This window comes from Syngnathus floridae, chromosome 4 (assembly GCF_059516105.1).
Source record: "Syngnathus floridae isolate MCC-2025c chromosome 4, RoL_Sflo_1.0, whole genome shotgun sequence".
Taxonomy (NCBI): Eukaryota; Metazoa; Chordata; class Actinopteri; order Syngnathiformes; family Syngnathidae; genus Syngnathus; species Syngnathus floridae.
The window spans coordinates 18,740,799-18,765,245 of NC_142416.1; the positions used below are offsets into that span (position 1 = coordinate 18,740,799).

The 24,447-nt window shown below is 42.6% G+C and overlaps 3 protein-coding genes and 2 long non-coding RNA genes across 13 annotated transcripts in view; 2 read left to right on the forward strand and 3 right to left on the reverse strand.

The window, feature by feature from the left end:
- Positions 1 to 12,687, reverse strand: coro2aa (coronin 2Aa). Of its 2 annotated transcripts, none has more exons than XM_088373777.1 (12): positions 12,516 to 12,687; positions 4,264 to 4,464; positions 4,074 to 4,190; positions 3,331 to 3,480; positions 3,040 to 3,219; positions 2,742 to 2,858; positions 1,927 to 2,031; positions 1,730 to 1,826; positions 1,366 to 1,478; positions 1,208 to 1,298; positions 937 to 1,139; positions 1 to 694 (listed from the first exon to the last, which is right to left on the reverse strand). In XM_088373777.1, exons 2-12 carry the CDS (start codon positions 4,462 to 4,464, stop codon positions 560 to 562), a joined length of 1,509 nt encoding a protein of 502 aa, XP_088229903.1. In that variant the 5' UTR covers positions 12,516 to 12,687; the 3' UTR covers positions 1 to 559. The 2 variants fall into 2 exon arrangements, with proteins under 2 accessions (XP_088229903.1, XP_088229902.1); XM_088373776.1 differs by lacking the exon at positions 12,516 to 12,687 and adding an exon at positions 7,508 to 7,691.
- On the forward strand, positions 6,470 to 13,416 carry LOC148399702 (uncharacterized). The gene is made up of 3 exons (XR_015858020.1): positions 6,470 to 6,497; positions 6,964 to 7,660; positions 11,456 to 13,416. It is a non-coding gene; the product is annotated as an uncharacterized LOC148399702 (long non-coding RNA).
- Positions 13,056 to 21,680, reverse strand: uso1 (USO1 vesicle transport factor). 6 transcript variants are annotated; one of them, XM_088373765.1, is made up of 26 exons: positions 21,421 to 21,680; positions 20,740 to 20,826; positions 20,517 to 20,581; positions 20,218 to 20,294; positions 20,027 to 20,038; positions 19,740 to 19,840; positions 19,473 to 19,575; positions 19,338 to 19,393; positions 19,136 to 19,256; positions 18,803 to 18,981; positions 18,580 to 18,720; positions 18,421 to 18,509; positions 18,207 to 18,361; positions 17,928 to 18,133; positions 17,755 to 17,775; positions 16,486 to 16,596; positions 16,120 to 16,238; positions 15,873 to 16,054; positions 15,577 to 15,698; positions 15,376 to 15,514; positions 15,143 to 15,312; positions 14,981 to 15,046; positions 14,809 to 14,907; positions 14,639 to 14,743; positions 14,325 to 14,540; positions 13,056 to 14,251 (listed from the first exon to the last, which is right to left on the reverse strand). In XM_088373765.1, the coding sequence occupies exons 1-26, from the start codon at positions 21,670 to 21,672 to the stop codon at positions 14,186 to 14,188; spliced, it is 3,060 nt and encodes a 1,019-aa protein (XP_088229891.1). In that variant the 5' UTR covers positions 21,673 to 21,680; the 3' UTR covers positions 13,056 to 14,185. The 6 variants fall into 6 exon arrangements, with proteins under 6 accessions (XP_088229891.1, XP_088229890.1, XP_088229895.1 ...); XM_088373764.1 differs by having other exon boundaries at positions 17,746 to 17,775; XM_088373769.1 differs by lacking the exon at positions 21,421 to 21,680 and adding an exon at positions 20,994 to 21,283 and having other exon boundaries at positions 17,746 to 17,775.
- On the forward strand, positions 21,280 to 21,989 carry LOC148399704 (uncharacterized). Its single transcript, XR_015858019.1, has 2 exons — positions 21,280 to 21,553; positions 21,624 to 21,989. It is a non-coding gene; the product is annotated as an uncharacterized LOC148399704 (long non-coding RNA).
- Positions 21,976 to 24,447, reverse strand: part of g3bp2a (G3BP stress granule assembly factor 2a) — a 6,334-nt gene continuing 3,862 nt past the window's right edge. For all 3 annotated transcript variants that reach the window (XM_088373775.1, XM_088373772.1, XM_088373774.1), the window contains exon 13: positions 21,976 to 24,432. In XM_088373775.1, the coding sequence (XP_088229901.1) occupies positions 24,145 to 24,432 (288 nt within the window). In that variant the 3' untranslated portion in view covers positions 21,976 to 24,144. The remainder of the gene's footprint in view (positions 24,433 to 24,447) is intronic.

The following is a 24,447-nucleotide window of genomic DNA, read 5'->3' on the forward strand; positions in this document are numbered from 1 at the left end:
TTCATTGGAGGCTTTTTTAATGAAATGCCAACTTTTTTTTTCACAGTGACTCAACCACAGTAAAGAACTGCACCAACTTTAGATGTCATACACAAACATGTCGAGCCCGAGCTTCCATTCATCTGGCGCTGCCCTTCCCAATTAAAACAAACCAATGCTGGATGAACGATGAGGACGAAAGCGTGCCTTTGGTCTTGGCCTCTACAAAAGCTGCCATCAAGAGTGGATGAAAAGATTCAAAATATTGAAAAAGGAAGCACAATATCAGTTTTACCGAGTTTTTTCTTTTCAGTGTACTTTTTTGAACATTGACGCCAACAAACAGAATGGGCTCACGTACAATTACGCATTGTTTTTTTTTTCTTTCCGCTTATAAAAAGCGTTTTAAAAAAAGCTAAAAAATTGCATAGCTGCGATATAAAATAAAAGTGTGCAAGTTTTTAAAAGCGTGTGGGTAAGAATCACTGAGTGTATTTACATCAACAATATGTGCACCTTATATGTGACTACAGGAAGCGCGTGCTTATCTTAAAAAAAAAAGAAAAAGAAGAGAACTATGTTAAAGTGAGTTCTGCTGAGAGTTTTTCAAATTGTTGATCTCTAGCTCCAGCTGCTTGATGTGCACGTCCCTCTGTTGGAGAAGCTCCACCAGTCGCCGGATTTCGTCCTGCTGCTTGTGGAATTTCACGCGAAGCTGCGGACAACAGTCACATTCCGTTGGTAGGCTTTAATTTGCATAAATATGTATAGAAAACATTTAGGTTTACTAAAACTGACATTGCAATATAGATTAATATTTACTTTTGTTTATAAAAAATACATGAAAAGAACTCCTTGGAAAAAAGATTGACAAGTTAACCTGATCTAGTTCCCAGTTCCTCAACTGTCAAACCTGTCAATCAAAGCCCACACTCGTATGACATCATCATTCACTACCTCATTTTCCGTTTTGGGTGGCGAGCAGAGCAGGAAGTCTTGTCCGTTAGTCACCACCGTCCTGCCGTCTCCAGCCACGCCGTTGTTGGCCGTCTTGCCGCCGCCCTGCTGTTCCCTAATGTACGCTCTACCGTGAGCCTTATCGGTCTCGCCGTTGGATTCGTCCACCGGATGGCCGGGCTTTAGCGACATCAGCACCGGGCCTACGCACCAGGCGATAGGAAAATGGAGATGTTTGCGGATTTCAGGAATACGCAGAAATATCGCTGACCTCTGTCGATGCCGCTCAGCCACTCGTCGGCAGTCAAGGCGGGCTTGTTGCCCGCCGTCATTGGATAGATGTCCTCCTGGTACGACTCCGACTGTAAAAGTTGACCAAATATGATAACGCTTGGAAAAAGCGATGAGTCGGCGAGGGCTTCCTCTTACCCGGCGAGGGACGATCATGGACAGCGGCTCGATGAGAGTCTTGATGGTCACCAGTTTGTAGAAGCGAAAAACTTCGCACATGCTCACGTCCAGGCCTCTCTTTGGCATCACACCTGAGAACAGCAAAGGAAATGACTTCAGTCTTATTAAAATTTTGCAAATAATTCTTCATCATCGTCCATCACAGAGAAAAATTCTGACCATTACAACTCAAAGAAAAAAAATAATTCACAAGAAAAAAGGAGGTCAACGGCTTTTTCAGCTGCTTTGACTATCCAAAGCCTGCTGGCTATTTGCACATTAGATTTGCTTGCAGGTGCTTGAGCGTCAACAGACAGACAAAAAAAGTTTGTACGTTCCTTACCCATCCCTTTCTGAGGTAAATTGGAGCGGTACTCCGTCAGGTAGTGGATGTACGGTTTTTCCGAGCTGATCTCATAGTACCTGATGTTCCCGTCCCCCTGAAAGAAACACCAGCGCCTCGTCATTAAATCAGTTTTTCCAAATTAATTTTGTTTTTGTGATATATAGAGATAATAACTATCTTGGATGCTCACTCACCTTGCCGGCCAGGTAGAGCATGTGTGTATCCGGGTCGTAGAACGGAAAGAGGAAACCTGACGAACCATCTAGATTTTCCTCTACCAAAGGCACTGACAGGTCACCCTGAAAAAGAAAAAAAAAAAAAAAAGGCAAATAAGTTCCAGGTACATGTCATGGCCGTAAGAATTAAGTCATTATAAACAAACTAAACTGAAGCAACTTGGTAAATAAAAAAAAAAAAGCACCGGGATAAAATACATAAAAGTCAGGAGCTACTCGTCCTTCAATTTGTCCGCTAGGTGGCAGTGTTGTATACTACTTCACCTTCTTGTCTATCTGTGGCGACCTTACTCATTACATCGAGTTTTCCGATTATCATTGCCAACTCCGCACTTGCAAACCTAACGCACCCTTGGAGTTTCCCACTTAGACATAAAGCTGGATTATTATTTTTATCTTTGTTGCCGTCGCACTGGGGCAAAAGTGACGGCGATGCAAAATGAGGTCAGAGGAATATAATCTGGAGTTGACACACGTGACGGACGTTCTCAATATTACAAATGCTCATAAGTGTTTCTCCTGCGTGGAGTCAATATCACACCTTCAGGCATACCGTGTCACAGTAAAATGAAGTCAATAACACAAAGAGGTCAGATAAAATTGCAAAAATTTCCATTGAGATGTCATAATGGATTATAATCATGATCATTTTGAAAATAATATTAAGAAGATAAATGAAAGCTGTAGAATCAATTTGAATCAAAACAAAGTAAGATGGTAAAATAAACTGGACTCAGTACAAAACATTTTTTTCATCAGTTTTAAGAACTTACCAGGTCCCAAAGTGCGATCTGTCTGTCGTTCCACCTGGACGTGCCTGAGGTGAGCAGCTTGTTGACGTTGTCCAGAATCAGCACCTTGCTGGCCTTGTGCGTCTTGCAGTTGGTTTCCTGGAACGCCACAAATGATTCAGACACAAGCGAGTCAAAATCTCCATCCGCCCAGTGGTGTCTTCGCCAAGGTTACAATATTTAATGCAAACTAAAGAACAAACAGGATGAGGTAGGATCCTTCTAAAATTCAAAGTACGGTGGCCCAGAAGGTTTAAGAAGACCGGCTTGCCAAGATTACCTGGAGCAGGGTCCCCGAGCGCGGCTCCAGGAGCCGGACTTTCTTGTCCTTGCAGGTAGTGGCCAAGAGGGTGGCATCGGTGTTGAAGGACATGGACAGCACAACGTCCGTGTGGAGGCTGATGGTCCGCACAGGATTCTTGATCACCTGCTCCGGACAGTCCAGGTTCCAGATCATCACCTGGAGCCGAGAGGACAGGACACTGGCTTTTTTTGGGCTTTAAATATTTTTTTTTTTGGCTACATTGTGATATGTTCCCGTACTTGTTTGGCGTATTTGCCGCACGTTTACCTTGTAGTCGTACGCCGTGCTGAAGAGGATGTTGTTGGCGGAGGGGTGCCACTCGATGAGGCTCACCCGACGGCTGTGGCCCTGGAGCTCCTTCCAGGCCACCGTCATGTTCTTGAGCAGGCCGTGAGGAGGGATCTCCCATACCTTCACCTGGAGATGCACATTTATTCATTCACAAGTCACCAGTTCAACACCACAATAAAGAAAATTATTCTGCATATAGAATATTATGCTATTACCATTTAGGTCATTTTATTTTCTAAATAAACTTTTTTAGTTATATATTTTTTTTTTTACAATTTTTTATAAATACGTAAGGGGAAAGGACGAATCCACTCGGAAATCATTTGCTGACGTTTCCACAAATGGGATCATATAGGACCGAGTCAGTAAATACACTGAATATAAAAAGTCTACACACCCCTGTTCAAATGCAAGGTTTTTATCTTATAAAAAAGACCAAATCAAATAAAGTTCAGCTTTTCTAGTAGGCTCTTTTTTTTTTTAGGCAAAAACCAGAAACTTCGTGTGTTTTTATGCAGGAATATAATTAGAACTACATTTGGAAGTCAACCAGTGAAGTGCAAGTATCATTTCCAAGGAGGTAAAGCTCGATGATGTGTTCCTGAGGAATGTGTGGGATGACTCCTGGTTTAAGCCTTTTTGTGAGTGAGGCACCAAAAAAAAAAAGATCTTGCCTCTCCCTCCCTGTTATTCACGAGAATGAGAGCCCGTTTGCTAACCGTGGCATCCTCAGAGCAGGAGGCGATGCAGTAGTCGTCGAAGGGATTCCATTTGACGTCTAACACTTTGCCCCTGTGGCCCGACACTCGCGGGTGGTGAGGGTCCACTTTACCTGTCTGAGCAGAAAGTAGAATGTTGTAAAAAAAAAAAAAAGAAATACTCGATTACTTTCCTTGTATAAACACTGACATGATGGACAGAGAGGACCAGGAAGGCCCCGCCCCCCGCACACTCAGTGATGACGGCGAGGAAGCGAGGGTTGACGGCACAGAAGTTGTTGTCCTGCACGCTGCACGTGATGGGCACGCCATCGTAGCAGCTCTCTTTGGGTGCCGGCTTGCCGTAAACGTGTCGGAACTTGGAGCTGCGGTACTGAGGACGCCATGACATCTGACAATAAAAAGAGAAGGGAGATTTATTGATACGATCTGCGGACAAAGAAAAAAATTGCGCAACACTTCCACTTTTTCAAAACCAATGAGTTTTTTTTAAATATTTTTTTCAGGCTAGTATGACATTTGGTTTATGAAGAGATGTGTAGTAATAACCATCAGCACTTTAATTCCCTCTAATAAATTTTTCTACCGATTCAATCGACCGAGCAAGGATGACATTTCCCAGAACAGAAGCACAGTATATACTTTTTGGAGTGACCTATCTGTCTCTCCAAGATAGTCGATGCATATGTCATTATGCCGCAAGATAAGCGAGTCTGGTCCTCTGGGACCAAGGCTAGCTAGCCAGAATGTCTGCTTGGCTACTTTCCCTGCCTGCCTGCTGGCTTGGATGCTGTAAGTACGCTCATTACTTATAAATAAAGGGCGGAGAAGCTTGACGGACATTCACGTTGAGACTGAGCAGCTGCTTGACCGGGAGAAATCTGTCAAAAGATACGACTGGCTCAAAAAAATAAAATAGAGCAGTGGAGGCGCAGGGAGTTCCTCCAAAGCAAAGACGACAAGTCCAAAAGGTAAAGAAGAAGGCTCAAATTAAGAGAGGGACAAACAGTAAGAATGAGACGTGTCAGTTTACACTCTTCTCTATCTCCTTCCGCCCTCAGGCCGCCATTGAGAAGCTGGAATGTCTTCCCATCAATGCTGAGGAGATTCGTTAAGCCTTCCAGGTAAAAAAAGCTGTTACAAGCTACTGAATCAAATGTTTTTATTTAGATCCGTTCCTGAACGCATATTGTGGAGGTAAGAAGAGACAGCATTATTTGGAAATGGCCAAGGGTCAATCTCCACTCCTTGTTGGACTGAGTCACCAAAGCGTGCCCTGACAGAGGTTTGTTTACACTTAGCTACGTGCGATAATCCCTGGCAGCGTTTGGGTCGATCGGCGAGCAGCCAGGGCGTCGAGCTGCCAAGTTAGACGGCCAAGACGTTTCTTGGCACGTCCTGCTGGCATGGCATGAATCGGTCCTCGCAACACTTGCAAGAGCTGCGTTGTGTTGAATGACATACTGTAAAATAAAGAGGTGTTGCGAACGGTTTTTCGGGAGTGGATGAAGAGTCAGCAGATCATCGTGTCTAATTCTTCAGTGATATTTTTTCCGACAAAATAGAAAAGCAATATTTGCATTTTTTTAAACCTCTTTTCCATTCTAACGTTTAGTAAAGATGGCGTCTTCAAAAAGCAGATTATAATGAGGCAACAGAAGCCGGCATTTTACAGTCTCAGCGGTGGGCGGGCAGCCCGTCTGAGATTTAGATGACGAAAAACACCGAGGTGGTTATTTTTACACGCGGCTCCTCGCTGATCAAAAAAAAAAAACTAAAAATAACCCTTGATGTATTCATTTATGCCAGTACGTTTTGACCACGGCTGGCTCACAGAGCGAAGACGAAAATTGGTATACAGCAAGTCATAATGAGCGAGTACACAAGCGGCCGCTCCTCTCTTGGCCAAACAATCGCGGGGAGTTCAAAGTTTACACGGCACTGCGACACGAAGCACGCTAACCCACATCAATAAATCAAATCCAATTGTCGGCCGTCACTCGTAATCAAAACAACGGTGACCTCCTGCAGATTTAAATCCCAAAAGGCAACTTTGTCGTTTTGACCTCACGAGGGAGTCTTGACCTATCGTAAGAGCTAATCTAGCTAAATCAAGCTAATCTAACGAATGCTTCAAAGTAGTACGAGTTTATTAAACCGCATGAATCTTGGTCTAAATTAGCGTGAATAAAAATCGTTTTTATAGAAATTTCCAGAAATTTGCACTTGTCAGAAGGCAAATGAATAACCGGTGGCGTCCAGCTTTATCTCTATCAGATAAGTCGTTTTTACGAGCGGATAGCGACGAGAACACATTGAGAGATGTAATGATTAACACGTACGAGACTGAATTTGGAGGGCGTGATTGGACGACCGTGTTTTTATCATAGCGCTGTCTGGAACGGATTACTCAACTGCGGATTGGTGAGTGGTAACACAACATGCGTTATTAAAATATGTAGAGTGAAAACGGAATTGAAGCAAAAAAAGAATGAAATTGCTGTTTGGCTATGAAGTTTAAAATGTGGAGTTTTAGGAACGTGGGAATTTTTGGGACCAGTTAAAAAATACTTTTGTGTCCTGAATTTGGAATGGAGAATTGTGGGAGGCGTTTTTTGGGTATGTGTGAGGTTTCAAGCTGTTTAATGCCACTCCCAGTTGAAGTTTACTGTCAAATTAAACATAAAAAAAGAGAATTACATGCTGTGTCTTCGATGTAAAAGAACCACAGAACGCGCCTGACAGCTAAATTCCAACGTACAATGGAAAACAGAATTAACACGCAAACATTTATATCAATAGTGTTGCTTTTAAAACTTTTTATACTGTTTAATTCTTTATTCTGCATTCCATTTAATTATTTTTAATTTGATTTTTTTTTTTATTATAGGTTTTCCTAATTAAAGTTGTGCTAGTCCACGACGCTGCCCCAATTCAAAAAGTCAACCAAACATAATATTTCAAAATTCAAGGCATCAAATCACATTTGACTTGCAAAGGTGGGAGGGAACTGGAAGTATGCCCGCACATGCAGCTGAGATTTCGAACCCAGAACTTAAGACCTGTGAGGCAGACATGCAGACCACGAGATTCAAAATTCCATGAAATGGCCCAGTCCAAACCACAGTGGCTCCAGACCGCAGATGATGTCATTGTCATGCTTGTGGTGCCAACTTCTGGAGGAGGCAATGACAACGTGTGCCTGCGGCGATCCGTTTTGAGGACTACACAACCCAAGTTGGCACCACACAATTGCGTTTGATCTTGTCCAAGCTCGCCGAGGGTTTTACTCCAGGGAGAAAAAAAAAAAAGTGCAGCTGTGGACTCAGTAGCCAGCAGAGTGAAAAGATCAATAAGCCGACGCCAAATTCCACCGAGTGACCTGTCACATCAGGACATGAAAGCACTCGCTCGGGGAGAAGAACGAGACTCACCCTGACCGGAGGAGGGGGAACCTCAATGGGAAGGGGTCCTTGAGGGACGTTCTGTTATGACTCCGGGGCCAAGCGGATCGGCACGGGCGAGAAGAAACATTTACTTTATCTCCAGTACGTCCACCGTCGACGCTGCATTTACACACACTGAAGGTAAATGCGTGTGTGAACAAGCACAGGAAAGATGAGTGTGTACACTCCCTTTGAGCGAGCGAGGGGGGAGAGAGAGAGAGAGCGAGAGAGAAAGAGAGGCCAATTATGTCGCAATATACGTACGCTACGTAAAAAAGTCGAAGTGTTACGGCGTAAAATTACAAGGATGGAATCCTACAGGAATAAAGTTGTAGGATTACGGGGATAAAAAGTCGTAATTTCAAGGAGTCTACTTGTCTCCGACTTACAATTAATTCGAGTGTGTACCCCAATGGTGACTCCACAAGGCCGCCAGTAAAAAGGCAAAGGTTACGCAAGAGGCCATTCGATCGAGAACATTAGCTGATTGGCCAGTACGAGGACAGCGTGAAAAAAAAAAAGACTGATGAAGTGGCGTTCACACGGTCAAACAAGGGAGGAGCCGATAGGCTGATCAATGACTTGCATTAAACTGAACGGCGTAGCTCAAGTAGAACCCAGAATATGGATTACTTATCAATTATTGGAAAATGCTGCAACCCATAATGCTTAGCAGGGAGCAAAGTCCTGCTGATAAACACTTGGCAGCACCTAAAAATAACTCGCCATTTATAAGAGCAGAATGTTAAGACAATAAAGTCATATTTCTGGAATAATACAGTAACAATGTTATCTGAGTTAAATTGTAATACTTCCCTAGAATTTTTTTCTTTTAAGATACTTGTGGGAGTTTTTTTTAGTTACTGATAAAACCACCCCCGCTTTAGAATGCAATTGGTAGAGTCCCATTGATTTAAATATTTTGCCTCTTTTTTCCAATGAACAGCAAAAACAAAACATCTCCTTTCTTTTGTGAAATATATTTTTCTCGAGTCAGCTCGAACGTAGAGTACATCGAAGGCAACGGGCAGGTGTTTGCCAGTCAAAATACAGTCAGACGGCTAATCACAAGCGACAACGCCGAGCAGTTGGAAGGTCACCATCCAAAGGGTCGCGTTTGTGTTCTCACACAATTTAGCTAGCTAACTAGCGCTTGTGTTTTTCACAGAAGCTAGCTGGCAATTAGCTTAACGGGCTCTTATGTTCTGTCCAGCTATTAGTGCTGTTGATGTTTTGATCACAGAGCATCTCTTAGGACTTGCTAGCTCTTGCCCTGTCCTTATCGTCTATTAGCCACCACTCACGCGCGCGAGCACTTAGCATCTTAGCACTCAGGCAAATAAAAGGAAATGCAGTTTAGAATAACCTCCGCTAACAAAAAAGCGAAAAACAAAATCAGAGACGGGACACAACATTGTGCCTCCGACAATTTTCTGCAGATGTACTGTACGAACACAGCAGTCCAAGATGATCGCCAAGGAATTGCAGCCTTAAAATAAAAGGCTCCATTTCATCATTTTGACGGCCAAAGTACAGCATGTCAGCGTGATCTCACCACTCGCCCGCCCCCACGCCGCTTACGTATTGCTCAGCGTGCCCGTGCAACGCGGGCCATTCCATTGGCACCCACGAATACCTTAACACATGATCTCACCGCTAAGCTAACACGTTAGCAGTTAGAAAACAGCCAACAAACAGCTCCACTGGATCCACATCACAGGAAACTAGCGGATACGCTTCAGATGGTTTCATCCACGAATGAAGTCAGGCATTTTTTGATGACTCCATGCGTGAAGAATGGAACAGGCCTTTGTTGATAGCTTTTGCTTTTTACAGATGCCTATTTTAAATCAAAAGGGAGTAACACAGTATTACTAACCCTAAGCCATTCACACTCGCATTCAAAACCACGGACGATTTAGGGCCTTCAAAATTTCCCCAAAAGTGTGAGGCAGACGTGCTAACCACTTGTTCGCTCCAAGCATCCTTGGATTCACATGGCCTGCTATAGCGACTGTTGTCAAGGTGAGTTTCACTTTCCGCAGCTCAAAGGCGGGCGGGGGGATTATCTTGACACTGCATTGAGCCTCGCTGGTAAACAACACACAGGCCGCTAATCAGATCTCCTCCATCAGCTAAACACATTAATGTCTTGCCGATACGCCATACACAGGAAGCGCCGGCTAGCAGCTGTGCTAATAGCACTTGGACATAGATCTACAGCGTGGAGATGGGAGAAATAGTCAGTATTACATTTAGAGTATTACATATACTATTTTACTATTTTTTTTTAATTGGCACAAATAAGTAAATAAGAAATAAAGCAAATATTTAGATTTTTTTACATTTCAGTATTACATATATACTATGTTAAAAATATTTTTAAATGTCACAACTAAGTAAATAAGAAATAAAGCAAATGTTAACATTTTTTTTAATTGTTTTATTATAAACTTATTTTACGTTAGCTAGCATCCACGAGGCACTTACTACTTTTCTCCTCATGAATAATCCATCACACTCCGATGACCCATCTGCTGTTAAACAGCAGGAAAAGTTTAAATAAATAATAATAAGAAGGACAAAAGAGTTAAAAGCTCATTCTATATTGGCCTAATAATGAAACATTTATTTGCTATTTTATTATCCGGGGTCAGGTTTATATTTTCATAAACAGTTCTTTTTAAATACTATTGATTTTTGGTGATTGTTTTAACAATGTTTTTGCCTCTGTTGCATCAAAACACGATTAATCATGCAATGCTCGGAGGGGAAAAAAAGTGGCATGAAAAGGACACAACTTTTTGATGATCCACCATTTTGATGCTCAACATCTAAAGCTTTGATCTGATTATGTTCCTCTTTTCCACCCAAACCCCAGTGCGCGACATGGAACTAATCCACACACAAACACGCACACACACATTTTATTTTACTTTTTAATTTGATGTAATCCCTTGGCTCTGCGGGCCACGTGGGAGTAGCATCAGATAATCCGCACTGCCGCAGCTGTCATATCGAGAACGAGCAGCGCTGACCGTAACGGTTTGATAACGTGGGACGCTTTTATAACACTTAATGACTGTATTTATTGTACACAATATATGCTAAACAGTAGCTTCGAAATCAGATAGAAAAAAAAAAACAACGTATAATTTACAGTTCAAGTTACAGTTTTGAGTGAGGGGCATCTGTAGCGCCGGTGGGTTTTTGTTCCATAGCCAAAGATGTGAGTCATCACTTGGACAAAGTGTGGGAATGTCAGGTATGTGTTAACAACGTGCCACATAACACGCCTCATGTATCAACTTCAACAATGGAAGCACCCGCTATAATTTAGCTGCTCAATTCTCGCCTCGGAATTATAGATTAATTATTTCATTATACGGTTGAGAGAGGTCCACAATTTGTTGGTCCTCGAGCCCAAAAGTGTAGCGGCTAGCAAGGTGGCATAACACCTTTGACTCATTTATTACAAGACATGTCTGCACCGGTCTTTAAAAAAAAAAAAAAAAAAAATCCTGACTCAGGGATAATAAAACAGCGTTTGTCTAACGTGTTCAAACTGATGCCCGGATTTCACATAAAGGTTTGTCTTTCACACAGAGACCTGGCAAAATTGGCACATCGGAACAACAAGAGAGTTCACATTTTCGATTATGTTTGGCTACTTTTGAAAGAAGATCCCGCAAAATAACTGGAATTTGATTATTCGTGATCTTTACGGGAAGTGTGATAGCGGCAGCCATCTTTGTGGAATTTTCTAAGTATTAATTTTCGAAATATTAAGTAAGCGCCTCAAGCGAATTTTCAAAAACAAATCTGAACTATTAAAAACAAACACACTAAAAATCAATTAAAACTGTACATACAACCAGGCTTACTGGATGCAGCATTAGCATCGGGTCATTACACGCTTGCTCTTTTGTCTTTAAGTATGTTGACGTGGGCGCGAGACGACAACGCAAGGACGCACAATGGGGAGGAGACCCCGAGCATCTGCCCTACTGGGGGTCTCACTGAAAACAACACCACCCCTGCTGGGGAGGAAAGAATGAATGTCATGAACACGCCGTCAATACAAGCTCTGTAAGCAAAGCGGCCCTTCAAATGTAAACAAACCACTATAAGCATCAAATTGATCAGTGAATATTTTATAATTAATTGAACTACTTCACAACTATGAGTGTCGGGAATTGTGCCAGATAACATTTTCATTCATTTGTTCATCTTCCGCTTTATCCTCATGAGGAAATTAAGATTGTTTGTAATTTTATTTGTTAGTGGGGAAGGTTCTTTCCCACATTCCAGTTTTTGTGAGGAATAATGAGTGTTTTTTAAATATTTTTTTAGGTTAAATTTTTTTAATCATTCCATGTCAATGATATGTAGATTTTTCACTATTCTTGGGCTTACATTGTCCCTGTCCCTCACAAATAGTGGGCTTTACTGTAGCTTTGTTCACGATCAAATCCTTTTAAACTACAGTATATGGCAAAAGGTACAATTATCATCAGTGCCTGCCCCCCTCAGGTGCCTGCCCGGCGGCCCCACCGTTTACACGCCCCTGCTTCTCCTTCATTCAAGTGGGAAGGAAATTGTGTTAAATTGCACCGCATAATCACCGTATATTAAAGAGTTATCCCAAGGAATAAATTTACTATTTTTATCAGTTAAGAGTTGTGGTGAAAATAAAAGTTTAGACAGTAGACGTGAATGTGCCCCCACCGATGTTTCGCAAAAAATATGATTTCAGTCAAGTACGCTTTCAAACCAAAACAGAAAGGCTAAGTACCACGATACGTGTCGTTTTTACTTTATTAAAGTATTCATTCTGCTTGAAATGACTTATTTTAATATTTGTTCCATAAATAAAAGGGGCTTCACTTAAAGTTAGCAGGTGCACGTGTCACAGATGTTGTGAGCGAAAGTGCTTAGTAACACCGGCCAAGATGTCGTCGTCCCTCCCGCACGTACACGGCGGCCAAGTACTCACCTTTATGACGACGGTGGTGACGGACAGCGGTTGCCCCCTCCCGCGGAATGGCACCGTGGAAAGCGGATTCCCAGTTAGCCGAGAGCCGGTGTCGTCATGGTGCTCGGCGGTGCTACACCCTGACGAGTCCGGGAGATTAGAGCTGCTCAAGGGGGAGGATGAAGAGGAAGAGCACGAAGAGGAGGGAGGGAGGGAGAGAAATGGAGGGAAGCAGGGAGGATAAAGAACTGGGCGAGGTCTCCCTTGGAATCATTATTATTCACGATTCAAACGGCAATTTGGGGATTAAAAAATAGTTAAATCTTAAAAAAGTCGTAAAACAAATACACAAAATGATTAAATTGAAATGTAGTCCTCAAATAAAGCATATAAAATAAACACAAAACAAATAGGCCTGATAATTAAATTCATCTTAAATATTTCAAATACTTAATTGGAAAAAGATAAAATAAAAATAAAGGTACACTCTAAAAGTCCGGTTACTTGTATGTCAGGAACACCTGTAAAAGTTTTTAAAAAATAATAAAAAAATAGAATAACGCATTTTTAGAACATTTTATTACATGTACAGGGGCAGCATAGGGAGCAAGTTTGCCATGAGCTCACGAGGGTTCATTCTCTGGCTTTTTTGGGTGGAGTTTGCATGTTCTCAAAATTGCTTGTGGCCTTTCTCCAGTTACATCAGGTTCCTCCCACATGTCAAAAACATGCATGTTAGGGCCATTGTAGACTCCAAATTGTCCTTAAGTGTGAATGCTTGTCTACTGCCATTGGGCTGACAACTAGCCCAGGATGTACGCCAACATTTGTACATTTTATTCCATCGATTTGTGTTGAGCTACAGCAGGATCAGTATTGAACTTGTCAATAAATAAAATTAAATACATCACTACCAAATCAAGTTATTCTTCCAAGTGTGATGCTTATTTTTTTCTTGCTGTTGCTTTAAACAAAACAACTATAAAAATGTCCTCAGTCAAACTAAATAAAACTATATTTCAATATATTTTCATATGACTGACTTTACACTAACTAGGTCAAAAATAACAACAGTACATTGGAGCTGTGCTGGTGGACAGTCAGCCGGATGAGTATTTTTAGAACATACTGCAATGCTTGGCCACTCACACTTGACTGAATGGAAGCTATTTGCCGCCCTCTAGCGTTGAACAAGACACACTGCAAGGAAAGTGAGGGACACGCCCAACTCTAAAACGCAAATCTTTAACAATGTGATTACAAATGCAAAACAAACGGCATTTTGATTTAGTAAAATTTAATTTACCAACAATTATAATCCTTTCATAAGTTTTCTTTCGAGTTGGGTCATAACTGCACCATATAGCAGGATGACAAAAATAATTTTTTTGACGTTTTTACATCTTGTGTCAGTTTTTGCAGCATATCGTAGAGCAATTACATGTGATATTTATGCTACTTTTGGTGTCTAAATGTGTTAAGTGAGTTCAAAAATTAACTTGTGTTGTTTTGAAGCGTGTTAACTCGATGAGATGAACGCACCAATTAGTTTTTTCGACTCAAGATGCCAAAAGGGTGTACACGTGTGGGACATGTGATGAACAAATGTGGCAACTGCCAGAAAAAGAGAGAGAGAGAGACCTGCTTCAAAATCAAAGTCCAAGTTCCTCACACCGACCGGTCCTTGCATTCTAATCTTCATCTTCATCGTCCTCGTCAGTCTGGTCCCTGGTGTCCAGCTCGTCCTCATCATCCACCTGCAGGTACAAAAGGTCACGTGAGGTTACATAGGTTTGATTCAGGAACATCATCATCATCTCTTCAAGATACCGTCTCTCCGAGATCTTTGAGTCTCTTCCTGAGGCTCTGGATTTTCTGGTCCTGGTCGGCCAGCAGCATGAGCAGGTCGTCTTGCTCTTTCTTGGACTCCAGCAGTTCCGCTTCAAGCTTGGCCATCTCCGCTTTCAAGATGGCCGCCGAGCTGGTGGCCGAGGCCGTCTGCTGTTCTAGCTGCTCACGGCCCCCCGTCAGGCCCTGGAGCTCCTCCTGAGGAATTGAGGACGACAGTTTAACATTTTTTTTTCCTGCTGATGATATCAGGATTTCTTAATAATAAAATAAAGCAGGAAATAATTTCCACACACTTTTAGTCTCTCCACTTCGGACGTCTGCGCCGCTAGTCTGCTCTCCAGTTCGGCTGTCTTGGTAGCATCCGATGAGAAGTCGCCGCTTGACGAAGCACCTGTAGACTGAAGAGGTTCATCTTGATTAAACATGATCCCAAATGTTTGTTTTTTTTAAGTCCTGTGCTTACCTCCGTTTCAGCTCTTCTAAGCAGATCTGCATTGTCCGACTTCAGCTGACCGATCTCAGCTGCCTGCGTCTCGACCTGACTCCTCAGAAGCTCCAACTCCTTTAGGTGAAACCAAGTCATGAAGCACACCAACACTTTGCGTCGTTATGAGCAGCAGTGATGTGACGGTCACCTTGAGGAGTTCCGCGTTGTCTGAGCCTGCTGTGTCTCCATCGGTTGGTTGAGACCGCTCGGACCGCTAAGGGAACAAACACAATCGGCGGAAAATTACGTTTCTGGCACACCGGGTCAAGATCTGAAACGGTGGTGCACAGCGACAAAAGTCACGACTAACCAAGGAGTCAATGATGGCGTCTTTTTCACCCAGCTGCGTCTGGAGGAGGGCGTGTTGACTACGCAGCTCCTCCATCTCCTCTCGAAGCTGCGTCGCTTCTTCGGTCTGGACTCCGTTGACGTGGGCGCCGTCTCCTAGCGTGTTGCTAGCTTGACTTGGGTTTTCCTTACCTACACAGAGAAATGTTGCGATGTAAAAAAATGGCGCCGATCATTTGCGTGCGTTGAACTGACCCAGCTTGAGTTTCAGAATGTTGTACTGGTCCTTGTGCTGCTGGATCTGGCTCTGCTGCTGGGTCATGGTGGCCTGCATCTGTTCAGTCTGGGTGGTCAAGGAGGACACCTGCTCCTTCAGCTCCTGTATCTTGGAGTCCTGGGAAAAAAATCAGTCGGTTGAAGGTCTAGATGTGAGCTTTGCTCCAAAAAGGTGCTTGCCTGCTCTCTGATCAGTTCTTTGTACTGCGTGACGATGTTGTCGTGCTGCTCCAGCGTCTTCTTCACCTCCTCTTCCTTCTTCTCGTCTTCGCTGGACTTGTGGACCGCCTTGGTTATCACACCTGTTTATGCCAGAAGAATAAATCAGGATTCTGAAAAAGCCACTTTTCTTTGACTTTTTATTTTAATTCACAAAAACTAACCATAAATAAGTTGAAATCATGTTAAATAAGATTTTATAATGGCAGCAGTTTGGAGGTGATTATTTCAGTTGACATGGTTTCCTGTGTACTTACCCTCAAGTTCTTTGACCAGCTTGGTGAACTCGTGGTCAAAGAGCATCTGATCCGGAGAAGGAAAAACCGGCTGCGGCTTCTGAGCGGCGCGCGAGTACAGCTCGTGTTTGGTGACAAAACCAAGCTTCTCCACAAAGTTCTCCTTGCCGATCCGCTTCTCGATCAGCTGCTTCAACTTCTCTCTGAGGAGGACGAGGAGCACATTAAATAAAGTGATCGTGTAGCAAGGTGGAGGTGAGGAACTTACTTGGTATAGTTTTCCAGCGAGTTGTCGTTGTAATAAATGCAGATGCCCAGCAGCAGCGCGCACAGGCCCTGCACCAGACGTTCATCCTCTCCGAGGTTCTCAGAGATCTGCGCCGTGAGCTACAGAAGAGTCAAGGACACTTACAGACAGACAACAATTTATATTTGTGGTGCAGCGTGTCATTTTTCAATTATATATTTATTTTATTCATTTATATTTAACTCATTCACTGCTAACTCAGTAAAAATGGGTCATTGTCATTTATAACTGTCAATGGTAGTGAATGAGTTCATATTTTTCGTCTTTTTTTTTTTTAATTGCCAATTGAAAATAGAGAGCAGGATTAATCATGACTACTGAGGATACAAAAGGCACATTTTCCTGATTGTGCAGAAAGTGTGTGACGGCGATGGGGCAGTTGTTGATCCACGTGCACAGCAGCATGAGGAGCCCCACCCTGGTCTGCACCTTGCTGCCCTGCGGAACACAACGGAAACATCTTGATTAGCATTTTAAAAATCTGAATTTCGAACATTCAATCTAATGTTTACATCGAAATAAAATCAATAGTTAGTCAGCCATTCAGCTACTAGCATCTTTTACATTGCCTGAAAACATTAGTAGCTTTTTAGTACTTCAAATGAATAAATAAAATTGTTAGAATATGAAAATATCTTTTCTTGAAAATATTTTGTAAAAGCTTAAAGAATCTATTTTGTATAAAAGAAGTTATGAATAGGGTGAGCATGGAAAAAAAAAAGCAACAGTGGTTTTTGGTTAGGTTGCGCAATACATGCATGTCTAACAAAATCGTGATCTTGGCATAAAAGTGAGAGAAGACTTTTTTTAAATTAACATTACAAACCACGACATGCTTTTAAATACAGATGATGTATTTCATATTCTTTCATCAAATACGCATCATTCCACTTCTTGGAGGGAACAAAAAATATTAAAATGCAGCTTAATGTGTCTTAAAAACAGAGTGGGAATGCAAAAAGCTGCAAACAACATGCGAAACACTTTGCAGCATTTCATAACCTGCAAAATTGAAGTCACCTTTTTAGAATAGGTCTCCAAATAGGATGCAATGCACAAAAAAAGTTATTGGTTGAATGTAAAAATTGATAAATGTTAAGAGTATAAATATTTGTTATTCCCGTTAAATATTGGGGTGGTTCATTTTATTTGATTTAAGAGTCGACCTGGCAAAATTGAAGGTCATAATACAGTACCTATTATTATAAACAAAATGAAAAGTAAATAAATGATAGAAACAGTCATAATTAAAGATCAATATAAAAATGTAGAAATAAGGGCCTCCTCCCCAATCAATTTAATAATCCCACAAATGCCAACACTGGTCTTTTGCAGTTGAGTAAACAAACTAATACAGAAATTCCGGAAGCTTCAAGCCCAAGAGGGGTGAATTGCACCAGTGCAGCCTGATTATGAGCCGTTGACTAGAAAGGTGAACCAGGTCTTGCTAGTCACCAAGCTCCCCCTTCACACACACACATAGCCACTTCCAAAAGGACCTTCCTCCTACGCAAGCCAAGCTGAGACGAAAGGGGGGGTGGGAAAAAAACCACGCTGAAACTACACACAAAAACAAGTAGCACGCACTTTACTCACCCGCCGGCTGATCTTATCACCCTGAAAAATCACAACGTCAAACCGCTCATATCAATCACAGTCGACCTTTGCCCCTACAATTGAGTATAGTCACTCAATTTCTTCAGTCTGTGGTTTGAGAGCGCTAAAAATCTCCAAGCTACCTTAAAAGTGTCGACTTAGCGCTAGGCTACCTGGGAGAGGATGTTGGTGCACTGCTGTAGCAAGGAGACGGGTGGCTTGCCCAGGCTGGTGGCCAGCTGGACCCGGAGGAGCTGCTCCTTCTGGGTGAGGTTGTCCTGCAAGGCGTGGGCCAGGGCCACCGAAGCGCACCAGTTGGACAGGGAGTCGGCGGAGAACAGCCCGCCGCACAGCAGCTGGCCGGCTGAGATGGAATTAGCTGAGGGGCGCACGTGAGCACAAAACCTTCATTGATACGTTCGAGTAATACTGGAGATCTCCACCTGACTGACCGTCGATGGTGGAAGGCAGCAGCGTGGCCACGATCTCCCCTTGCCCTTTCTGGTTCTTGTACAAGAAACATTGGAAGCAGTAGAGCACGGCGCAGCGTAGAACAAAAGGTTGCCTCTCGTTCACCATGGACATGAGCAGGACCACGATAGCAGGTCTACAAACAGGACAAGATGTTGTCGAGATGACCCCAATTGTGGGATTGCTGCGTCTTACCTGGGTGGGTTGGATGGTGCATTAACCGACGCAAAGTAGTCCTGGTTGATCTGCGAGCCCCTGATGACTTCTGACACAGTGTTGATGGTCTGCAAGGAGGAAGCGAGATGATTGAATATGAAACAAAGCTCCGGTTGTGTACTGGTGATAACGATTTACCTCAGTGAGGATGTCCGCCGGCACGCCGGTGGCCATGAGGATGGTGCATAGCTGCTGAAGGAGGCCACACTGGTACATGGACCTCTGACAGCTGGCCGTGGCTCCGGGCGAGTTCACCGGGGACACCATGACTCGGACCAGCTAGGATTTTTGTCAGATAGGTCAGAGTCCAAAAAAACGGCGCTTAAATTTAAAAAAAAGAGATCAAATAAAATTGTGGTACCTGCAGCATGAGGTGGAGGTTGGTGACCTTCTGTGCCGACCAACCCGAGTTGTCGTCGCCGACTTCGAACCATGGCCTCATGCGCTGGATGAAGGAGCCCTCTTTGAAGAAGTTCTGGTTGGAGCTATTGTTCTTGAGGAGATTGCGCAATAGGAGCAGGCAGTCCTCCACGACAATGCCTGTGCACATGTGACACGCAAACAGGTCTCATTGGAGAGAAGACACCAGACACCAATCTTGTGAAACTTCAGATCAGTGAGCCATTAAATTGATGGTGTTTTAATATTGTTGGTGTCCACTTTGTAAGAATTCCTACACCGAAGCATTTTGTACCTCCATCACTGCTGCCTTCTTCGGTGATGATATCCAGGAGGCGCTCAAAGGCGTTCTCAAAGGCCACAATCTTCTGGATGGCTGCGTTGCCTTTGGTCAGCTGCTGGAGCAACAGCAAGCCCTGAAGATTTGGGGAAATGGGTCAATTTGGTCACCACAACGTCCAGGAATCATTATTGATAGATTTTTTTTAGGTTCTCACGTCGTTGCGTATCACTTCTCTAGAATCGGCCAACAGGTCCATCAACCTGGAGACACCTGCAAGTGCAAGCGAAGGATGTCTACATGCTGTAGAGACCTTCAAGGACACGCAGGAAACAAAGGCTGGCAAACGCACCCATGGGGCTGACCAAGATGATGCTCTGCAACTGGACACACTGGTTCCTCAGCAGGGCCGTCAGCAGCTTCACGGCGGGCCAACGCACGTGGAAGTCAAACTCCTGCCATGACGAAGAATTCACAGGTTTGCATTCATGTCTTGTTGTAGCAACACTGCATTCCACGGATTGCTGCGAGAGTTCTTGAAATTCCAATCGTCTGTGAGGCCATGAAGGCGTCAAAAGTGTCATTTGTGATTAGATGAGTGAAGGACGTTTTGCAATACCTCCAACATGGTGAGGAGAAGCGTGATGTGTTCGGGGTCCTGGATGAAGGCTTCTGTGAACTTGGCGCCCAGATCATCTGCCTGCTTCTGGGCAGTCTCATCTGTACAAAAAAAAGAGGAAGAAATTTTGACGCAAAATAAATTGATTGGCTTGTTTTTAGTAATGATGCTCATTTTTATTTGGCCAATTTTTTTTTTTTACAGCGCACGCAATGATGGCAATGGTGGTGTCCGGTAACGGAAAAGGCGGGACAGGGAGGCAATCATGCACAGAAAAGAAGTTTTACCTTCTGATTCGTCTGTGAGGTTAAGACATGGAAGAGAAGAAGAGAGATGACAATCTTTACATTTAAAACACAGACACTCGGTGGTGTACAGGAAGAGCGCAATGCACACTGGGTGATTGTCAACATGACACCTTTTTTTTTTTTTTTTAATGAAAATCAATATTTCTAATCAGCGACGAGTTGTGCACTACCTTGCTCTTCCTCCTCATCGTTGCAGATAATGTTGTACATCGTGTCCAAAGCGTAGCCGAGGATTTCAGAGTCGGATCTGATTTTATAGCAAAAGAGGTGAATAGCACTGTTGTGAGATTATGCCATAAAAAATAATGGAAATAAAAATCATGTTACAGAGTGTATCATAAAATCTTTACTGTACTTCATAGACCATCTTTTACAGAGGACATATTACAGGAAAACGTTCTTATATAAAAAATTGTCTGCCAACCCATCACGTATGAAAAACGATATTTTTAAATGACAGCATTGATACCTGTCAGTTTGCAGGATGTTTATCAAGTGATCCATCGCCTGTGTGCCAACCTCCATGCGATATTTCTACAAAGCAAATAATTATTATTTCATGACAGGCAGGTTAAACAGAAAGCAGGCAATTAAAAGGAACTACACTTGTAAATCTCACAATTAGTTCATGATTTTAAGCGAACAGATAGTTCACTCTACATTTAATTTTAATTTAGCAATTGAGATCTTACCTTAGAGAGGGATTTGAGAGCACGGACCGCATCCCTACGATCTTCGAGGAGAGTCGACGAGGCAACTCTGTCGCACAATTTCTGGATCTGTCACCAGTGGAAGCGGTATTGATTATTAAGATTGTATTTTTAATGGCAAAATGTGGATAAAAGCAAACCGACTAAAGAAGATCATGCAGCAAAAGTGATTGGATAAATATGTAGCTAACTTTTTACTAGCTTAACATTTTATATTTAAAGTTGCCCATACGTACAGTAGATGAATCACACCCGGATTTTGATAATGACTCCATTTAAAACAACAAACTGTTTATATCTTGTCCAACAATAATATCAACATACATGAAATATGTTAGATACAATCAATTAAAATAATTTATCGATCGGTTCAAATTGATTTGCAGCATATGGATTGGATTAACGATATATTGAAATACTTTCAAAGAATGAACAATTATTAAGACCGCAAATAAAAAACGCTGTAAATGACAGCTTAGCAACATTAGCATCGACACGAGTGAATTAGACGAAGCGACTTCCTCCATTAAATGACGGACGCCACGTAAGGTAAACGTAAAAGCTCAGTTTGAAGTAGAGTTTAAAGGCACTTTCAAACACGCATTTGAGGAATTACGGATCAAATGCTAAACCAATCGCAGCCAGCCGGGGTTAGCTTCATACCGTCTCCGCTCCAGTCGGCTGCGGCCCGGCTGCCTGCCCGCCCATCACTCCCCTGAAGAAGTTCATCTTTTCTCTACAGAGGCCCTTTTGCGACCTCTCCGACAAGGACACTCCGGAATCTCCCCTAATTCGGGTGAGGGAAAGATAATATGGAGGAAAGTGTACAGAACCGTGTGTTGATGTTTTTTTAATTATTTCACCAGGTTGACAGAGCGACCCCGGAACTCCTCGCGGGCGAAGGGGACTGCGCATGCGCGAGGACGTGGCGATACGTGGCCCATTAGAGTCACATTTAAAGGGACAGGAGGACACAAATGTACGGAGGGCATGGGAGGACAAAATTAAGCAGATCTAAACAAACCATTGAATTATCGGACATAACGAATCGTTGAATTTATTTAATGACCATTTGTAGAGTTTCGTACTTATTGAGACATTTCACTACATAACAATGCTGAAATCCAAATTATACCCCTTTTGATTGTCTGGCTTAATATGATGCACTGTCAAAATAAAATAAATTATAGATAAGCCGCACAAGACACAACCAGTGTATTGAGTGGTGCTGATATCAGTAGTTTATTGAGTCTGACACATTCAAAATGGAAAGGAAAGTCAAACCAAGAGGAAAGTAAAGAAAAATGTTTTGGAGCAACAAGGCTAAGTAAACACAGTCAAAGATGGCTATTATGTTTGTAAGCACAGTCTAAAGAACTCGCATGATTCACTGTGACTATCCAGTCTACTTGCAACCAGAGAGAAAAATAATAATTTACAGCTTTATCTGCTTTTGAAGATCCCTAAGCAGTGGATCTTCACTGCCACACACACACAAAACAATTAAAATAAAGCATTGAACAAAATTACTCTGAAAAATAGGTTGTGCCAATTCAGATGAATATTGGAGGCCACGTTCGAAACTGTCAGATTGTCCTTGAAAATGTTGCCACCCCGTCCAAAAAAACAAAAAATAGTGCAATACCCACTAGACAAGGAAGACCTCGTTACCATAATTTGTTGCTACATCACTTTCCCCCTTTCAGTGCAAGATAATCAAAACAAAACCTCCTGTAGGGCACATGAATGAAATTAAGCGCAAAAGTAAGCAGTTATGAAAAGTACAAATGTGGCTAGAAAGGTGATCTCAGGTTCTTTCTGGGTGGTCTACAAAATTGTATTTTGAGAAACATGAAAACCTGAGAGGAAACAAATAGTGGAACCTCCAAAAGTTTGAAGTCCGCCCAATTTTGAGAGTGGAAACAGTCGGAAAGTTGCATTTTTTCCATTTTGTTACTCCACAGAAAAGTAGATGGCAACGGGGGGGAGAAAAAAAAAAAAAAAACACAAAGCAGGAATCAGGAAAGTCTGCAATATAAGCAATCCAATTATCTAAATGTGGCATTCACACATTTTACAACAAAATACTGCCAAATGACAAACTGCCTTATTTCCAAATGTGAGTAGTTTTTTTACTTGGCGTGAGTTTTTTTTTTTTTTTTTGACTGATCATAATCTCGACATTGCCTGTACGATTAAAGTTTTTATGCTAATTCATTGCACATCTTCAATATATATTTCTTTCGATTTTGGAGGTTCCAATATGTCAAAGCTGGGCACTATATTAAAAACATGAAATTCTGTATATAAATGTACCTTTAACTTTTTTTTTTTTAAGACGGGCCCCTCAAAACTCAAACAAGAGCAAAGAAAATGTACAAAAAGTCACATCTTAAAACTGGAATTGGACTATAAACATTAACTTCAATCTGACTAAAGTCCGGCATTGCTTCGTTAACAGCGAAAAAGGTGAACGCAGAAGGCACCGTGCTTTTGTTTTTTTTTATATACCAAGAGAAAGGAATGCGAAACAGTAAACTATGACTTTTGCTGTACATTTATTCTGTCACGTTTTAACGACAGGAACGGCGTCCTTCATCCCTAGCTGGAAAAAAAAACAAAAACATGAGACAAAGTTTGAATGAAAAGAAACCAGAGCGCCACTCTTCCATTCGTCTGTATCCTTTGCCCTCCCCCCACGTTCAAACATACTGTCATTTGGTGAACATCCTGGATTATTTATATTAGAAACGAGGCAAAAATAGGTCATCTTGTCCATCCAGCAGTAAAATGTAAATTTTCGGTATACATTGGTCACAGCAGCGAGGCCTGCCCCGTTTGTGTCGTGTCGCTTCGTCGGCTTTCTGAGCGAGAATGCCAACTTTAGAAAAAGAAGAAGGAAAAAAAAAAAAAGGTATCCATGAGTGCATATTGGCGAATGCAAATTTTGAAAGAGTGGAAGGGTGGGGAAAAAAGGCAGGCCTTTCCCTTCGGAACAGCACAACTTTTGCATCTTCCAACAGTAACTATCATAGAAAATGTGCAATGGAAGGTTAAGTCAAGGCAGATAATCTCTTTTATCCAGAACAACGGGCTGTTTTTTTTTTTTAAATGGTACTTAAAGTCTTTCAGTCCCTCCGAATGTGGCACAAAATGACTCCTGGTTGCTTTCCCCACTCAAAATGTACAAATGATAAGTTTGTAATTTCATGTCGTAGCAAAAAGAAGGAGAAAAAAAAAAAAGATCTTCGGCTCACAACTAAATAAGGTCGATTGACAGGGTGCGTCACAATTCCAAAGCAAAAGGGGAACCCCCCCTCCCAAAAAAAAAAAAAAAAAATTAACAGATGACATTGATGAAGCCAGCGGTACGACCTCCCGTTCTCCTCAACGGCGCTGGGTTGTGAAACGGCCTTCACCGAGGCCTCCAGACCCCCTTCCAGACCCCATGTTGGGTTTAGGAGCCATGCCGCCCCGAGGCGGGGGTCCCCTGCCGTCGCGCTCCCGCATCATGCCACTTCCCATGAGGCCCCGCGGGCCTCCGGGTCCTCGGTCATTGCGCCTCATGTCCCGACGGTCGTCGGTGCCACCGGCGCTCCGGATCTCTCGCTCACGTGCCGCCCGCGTCTTCTTCTCCTCCACGTTGAGACGCACTTCGCCTCGGAACATGATGGGCTGCAGGAGGAAGGG

Bases quoted from the DNA above. Each gene is read 5' to 3' on its own strand.
- coro2aa (XM_088373777.1), bottom strand. From the start codon at position 4,464: ATGTCATGGCGTCCTCAGTACCGCAGCTCCAAGTTCCGACACGTTTAC. The intron at 3,481-4,073 runs GTTAGCAAACGG...GTGCATCTCCAG, and splicing joins CCTGCTCTGAGGATGCCACG to GTGAAGGTATGGGAGATCCC. The intron at 2,859-3,039 runs GTAATCTTGGCA...GTGGCGTTCCAG, and splicing joins GCTCGGGGACCCTGCTCCAG to GAAACCAACTGCAAGACGCA.
- uso1 (XM_088373764.1), bottom strand. From the start codon at position 21,672: ATGCGCAGTCCCCTTCGCCCGCGAGGAGTTCCGGGGTCGCTCTGTCAA. The intron at 20,582-20,739 runs GTAAGATCTCAA...TTTGCTTTGTAG, and splicing joins CTCTCAAATCCCTCTCTAAG to AAATATCGCATGGAGGTTGG. The intron at 14,252-14,324 runs GTATCTTGAAGA...TTGTACCTGCAG, and splicing joins TCAAAGATCTCGGAGAGACG to GTGGATGATGAGGACGAGCT.